General features: G+C 26.6%; 1 protein-coding gene across 1 annotated transcript; it reads left to right on the top strand.

Moving 5' to 3' along the window:
- Positions 1–515: 515 nt before the first annotated feature.
- Positions 516–1475, top strand: LOC107407359 ((+)-cis,trans-nepetalactol synthase NEPS2-like). The gene has a single exon (XM_048474137.2). It carries the CDS (start codon positions 592–594, stop codon positions 1390–1392), a length of 801 nt encoding a protein of 266 aa, XP_048330094.2. The 5' UTR covers positions 516–591; the 3' UTR covers positions 1393–1475.
- Positions 1476–5869: the final 4394 nt, after the last annotated feature.

Below are 5869 nucleotides of genomic sequence, written 5' to 3'. Positions count from 1 at the left end.
ATTTTGATAACATATATAACACAATTGATTTAGTGGTACCAATTGGTAGGTTTACCAAGTACAAGAGGCAAAATGAAATTTGTTATCATTTTACTAGCAAAAAAATTAATAGAGAAAATTATGGATATTTATTCATGAACTCAATAGGCAATAACACCCTATTATATGATTTGGCGTACAAAACTAATTAGAAAAATTTGGTGGTCCTACCGTTATTGATCTTGATTTGATGATCAATAATTCAAATTTTTAGTAAATTATGTATGATATGTCAAGCACTTTTTTTAAAATTATTTTTTGCGTCCATATTTCATGTCACCATTCATCTTTCTGATAATGCATCTGAAATTGATGGTCATTTATCTCTAAATCGGGAAACATGTAACTACATCGAAAGGACGCTTTAGTTTGACTAAATGGCTAAAGTGTGTAATCTACCAAAAAAATTCTAACCAATTCTTTTATTGATTTCAGAAAAAAAATAATATATATATATATATATATATAATATTATATTTCATCCTTTTATATATTAGACCACTTTATATGTAACACATTAGGATTTTCAGACATCTCGTCCCTGTTCCAAAAATGACAGACTTGGTTCCACCACCATTCAAAAGCAAGCTTCACGGAAAGGTGGCAATAGTCACCGGCGGTGCCAGCGGCATCGGCGAGGCCACGGCGCGCCACTTCATCAACCACGGTGCACGCGCTGTAGTCATCGCCGATGTCCTAGACGAAAAGGGTAGAAACGTCGCCGTATCAATCTGTTCCGACCGTTGCGCTTACATCCACTGCGATGTATCGGATGAGGACCAGGTAAAGTCCTTGGTGGAGTTGACCGTATCAAAGTACGGTCGACTCGACATCATGTTCAGCAATGCCGGAATTCCTAGCTCCGACGGACAAACCGTCTTGGACATGGACATGTCGAAGTTGGACAAGGTTTACGCCATCAACGCTCGTGGAATGGCGGCGTGTGTGAAGCACGCGGCGCGAGCGATGAAAGAGGGAGGAGTTAGGGGGCGCATAATATGCACGGCGAGCGTGTTGGCCACGAGGGGGTTTTGGGCCAGCACTGATTACGTGATGGCTAAACATGCGGTGGTCGGGCTAGTAAGGTCGGCGAGTTTGCAGCTCGCCGGCGATGGGATTAGAGTGAACAGCGTGTCGCCGGGAATGGTAGGGACACCGTTGACGATGATGAGGTGGGGATTGAAAGATGAGGAGGAAATGGAGAAGATGGTGGAGAAGTTCTCAATGTTGAAAGGGATGCTGAGGGAGAAGCATGTGGCTGATGCGGTAACGTTTTTGGCTTCGGATGAGTCAGAGTTTGTGACTGGGCTTGATTTGGCTGTGGACGGTGGGTTCATTGCTAGACAACCATGATATGTACGGCTTTTTTTTTTTTCTTTTTTGATGACGATATGTATAATGTTTTTGGTAACAATGTTAAAAAGCATATTTTTAAACCGGATAGGTTTCTTCTCTTTTTCTTTTTTTGAATAGAAAAAAAAAATGTTTAAACTAAATCCATGTTAATATGTTGAAATTAATAGCAATATATATATATATATATATATATATATTGCAAATGAAATAAACAACAACATTAATATTACCAAATTAACTCATGAGATTATAAATAGAATGAATTTTCCTATAGAAATTACAGTTATTAACTTATTACTTATATATCAAAACTTTTAAGTTATATGACCTCTTTTTCTTTTTTATTTTAATTTGTATTTTTTTTTCATGAGTATAAGGACATTCGGAAGCCACTCCTAGTTTTAAAATTTGTCAATTAATTGATTCAAATATAACTAGTTAGCCCTTGTTCAAAGTAAGGAACAAGAAAAATAAAATAAAATATATATATATATATATATATTCTATGGTACAAGCTCTGCACTTTTTTAATGTATAGATATCCATAAAAATGATTTTTTTTTTTTTAAATTTGTCAAGTATACAAAAATGTCAACTTCTTAAAAAATCTTTTAATCATCATCTTTACGAATGTCATATATACAATAAAAAAAAAAATAGATATTGACACTGTAGAAAAACTTTGTCTATATATATCATAAATGTATATATTGGTAAGAAATAGAGAATATTATTTCAAAGTAAGAAATAGAATACATATATGTATATATTAAATATAAAATACATTATATTGATGGACAAATACACATTCTATTGGGATACTGGTAGGTCCCTAGCTAAATTATACCCCTTTTGGGAAGATTATCCCTAACCTTTTTTTTTTTTTTTTGGCAGATTGATCTCTAAACTCTTGATTTTATTGGCTTAGTTCTTTCATAAATTTCTATTAGTTTTTGGCATCAAATAGCAAATGAATTGCACATGACACAGTTAATTCTATAAGGTTAATATGATGGTTTTACTATCATAATATTCATTTTCAATGCTTAAATTTGTCAACTAAAAAACAAATATTTATAATCATTTGAATATTTATAAAGTTCACTTTTGAAAATAAAATTTAATATATCATTAAATTTATATTATACTATTTATTAATTTTTTAAATCTTAATCTTTATCGATTTAAAAAGCTTATAAAAAAAGAGTTGATATTAAAATTATCCATCAATCTCTCTCTCTCTCTCTCTATATATATATATATATATATATATTATTTATATTGGCATGAGATATATTTGAAAGGCATTTCTTATCATTTCTATATGCTATGCAAGTGGGGTTTGGGATAAAGATGGTTCTATTCATATTACAAAGCATGCTAAATGCATTATAATTTTAATTATTTTTTTAGTATTTCAACAATACCTATACAAAAATGTAAATTTAACTATAAAAAAGAGGGAAAATTATTAAAAAAATATAAATTTAAATTCATTATAATTATATTATTTTTTAGTATTCAACACTACCTATAAAAAAAATGTAAATTTAACTATTAAAAAAAAAGAAAAAATTATTAGATTCACTACAACTACAAACTGATTCCCTTTAATAATTAGATCTATACTTATTATCTCTTTTACAATTTAGGAAAAACATAAACCCTAATCATATTATTGATTTATAAAAACATATAAGCCTTAACCATAAAACTCTATAATAAATATGACAAAATAGAAAAAATTTTGACAAATTATCCCTTTCAATCTTAAGAATGCAAGTATTAAAATGTTTAGTTTTATCAAAATCAATTTTCCCCATCTAGTTACATTCTTCATTTTTTTTTTTTTTTTTGTTTAATTGCTTGTTTTGGTGTTCTTTTTTTTTTCCTTTTCTCAAATCCAATTGAAAACCAAATTGTCCTTTTTTGTCTTTTTAAACAAACAGTGGCACGTATTTATAAAAACTTCAATTTCTTTTCATTTTGTCGTTATGTACAAAAGCATATGAATTATTAAGATCCAAATTAAAGCACGAAAAAGGAGAGATCATAATTGTCTTCTTCTTGGTCATTTATAATAAGGAACTACTCCGATCACTACTCCAATTACAAAGAGAGAAGGGCTTTTAGGGGTTCTCTGGACACTCGTCCTCTTTCTATAATTATAATTATAATTAGTAATTATAATTCCAACCGCGACAAATTAAGCTTCGATTCATCATCCAAACATTCCAGAAGAGTGCCAAGTTTAAATCTTTTATATAAAAGTTAAATTAATCTTTAATTTTTAAGGTTAATATCATATAAACGCATGCCTAAAGATTTTATATATTTCAAAAACATCCTGCTCTTAAGTACATTCTATTAGATTTAACTGTGAAAGGACAAAAAGTTAATTGAGCAATATGGAAAAGTTAAAATTTTTTTATCTTACATGCATTGAAAATGGTAAAACTTTGTCTCCTGAAAAATGTACAACAAAATATATAATAATAAAATAAAGAATTATTTATATATTAATTAAAAACTAATTATTATATTTTATAAAATAATTAAAAAGCAATTAATTTGTGTTGCAGTTTCTAAAATACATGCTCTATAACCCCAAACTGTGTTGCAGTTTATTTAATTATAATAAACTGATTATTATATGTTATAAACAAAATTTCAGGAAAAAAATAATAATTATTTGTTGATCTCCCAAAATAAAATGTTGTAATACAAAAAAATGGAAATGAATGAACTAATTATTATATATTTCCAAATATAGCAAAAGATTCAGTAAGTTGTTCCTCCTAAATAAAATGGTCTGTTACCTAAGAAACTAATTATTCTCCTTAATTTTTTTTTTTTGGGCTAGAAATTCGTTAACTAATTATTATATTTTATAAAATGAAGAAAAGATAAACAAAAAAAAAAAAATTAGTTGTTGCTCCACCTAAGTAAAATATTTTATTACCTAAAAAATTAATTATCCTCCATTTTTTTTAGCTCGAAATTATCATCTTTAATTCAATATTTACTTTAATTAATCCAACTATTTGATATCATCTTCCATATGTATAGTACATAATAATATATTATTAGAACTATTAAATTTTTTTCTCCAATTTAAAATTTTTGTATTTAACTTTGCTTTAGATTCTTTTTCTATATACTGTAAAAAAATAATTTCTTTTTAATATGATTCCAAATTTATTTTATCAATATTTATTCATTATGAGTATCTTTAATTTTTTCCGTCTATTTCTTGGTATTAATGTTGACAATTATGTTTGTATTTCTAATTTACTTATCTAATAGTTATTTTTCGAATAAAAAATTACATGAAATATTTTTGAGAGTGGCAAATAAAATAAATGATGGAAAAAAATTAGAAATTTTTATATGGTATTTAACCATGCCATTATTTTAAAGACCATCAAAATTTCTTTTTCAAAAAAAAATTTAATTTAAAAAATATTATGATTTCAAAAGGTGACGAATAAAATTGAAGCTACTTATATTAGATTTTTTTATATTATTTGAGTGAAACCTAGTAATATATACATATATATATATATATATAATTATAATTTTATTACTTGGTTATATACATATATTTAATTTTCAAATTCAATTAATCTAAATATATAATTACATAATAAAACCAAAAAAAGTTGACGCAAAATTGCAAATTATGTAACAAATATGAAAAATGGTAAAATAGTAAGACTAAATAGGTAGAATATTTTTATTATAATGATTATTGATAAAATAGTAATAAAGATAAAAGGTTAATATTTAATTTTTGGAGAAGGGGTATATATGATACAAACTATATTAGTAATTATTCACAAAAAAAGGTTAATTTCATACACCCTTTTTGATGTTTGATTTAAATATAAATTAGTCCTTTTAGTTTTAAAAATATCATAAACTTCCCTTTAGGTTTTAAAAAGTTATTATTTTCTTCCAAATTGTTTTATTCACACCCTTTGAAATAATATTATCCACACCCTTTTAGGAGTGTTAGCCGTAATTTTCAAAATTTGAGGATTAAATTATAATGAATGCAAACCTTAATAGGTGCAAATGTAATATTCCCAAAAAAACTATCTTAATTATTAAAAGTTATTTTTGAATTGTAAGGATATTAATGTCCTTATAACTTGTGACATAGAAGAGAGAAAATCTTTTTGACAGAAGTTAGCTGCACATGGGTTATTTTTGAAATGTTTAAAATCTCTAAGTATAATTTGAAATAACAGAATCTTAAAAGGTTTAAGTGAGATTAACCTAATTTTTCTTCTCTCCTTAGGGTTGTATAGTATGATTTTGATTTTTATAATCTACTATACTCTGCTTTCCTCTCCTCTTTAACATTCTACTTCTCCTTTATGAATATTTAAAGAAAATTAAAAGAAAAAAGAAAAAAAGGAGAAAAAAAACAAAAAAAAAAAACATCATCAGATCCATTGATGAAAAGGAA

The sequence above is a fragment of the Ziziphus jujuba genome, chromosome 2, assembly GCF_031755915.1.
Source record: "Ziziphus jujuba cultivar Dongzao chromosome 2, ASM3175591v1".
In the NCBI taxonomy this organism is placed as follows: domain Eukaryota; kingdom Viridiplantae; phylum Streptophyta; class Magnoliopsida; order Rosales; family Rhamnaceae; genus Ziziphus; species Ziziphus jujuba.
This window is presented reverse-complemented; position numbering and strand designations above follow the sequence as displayed.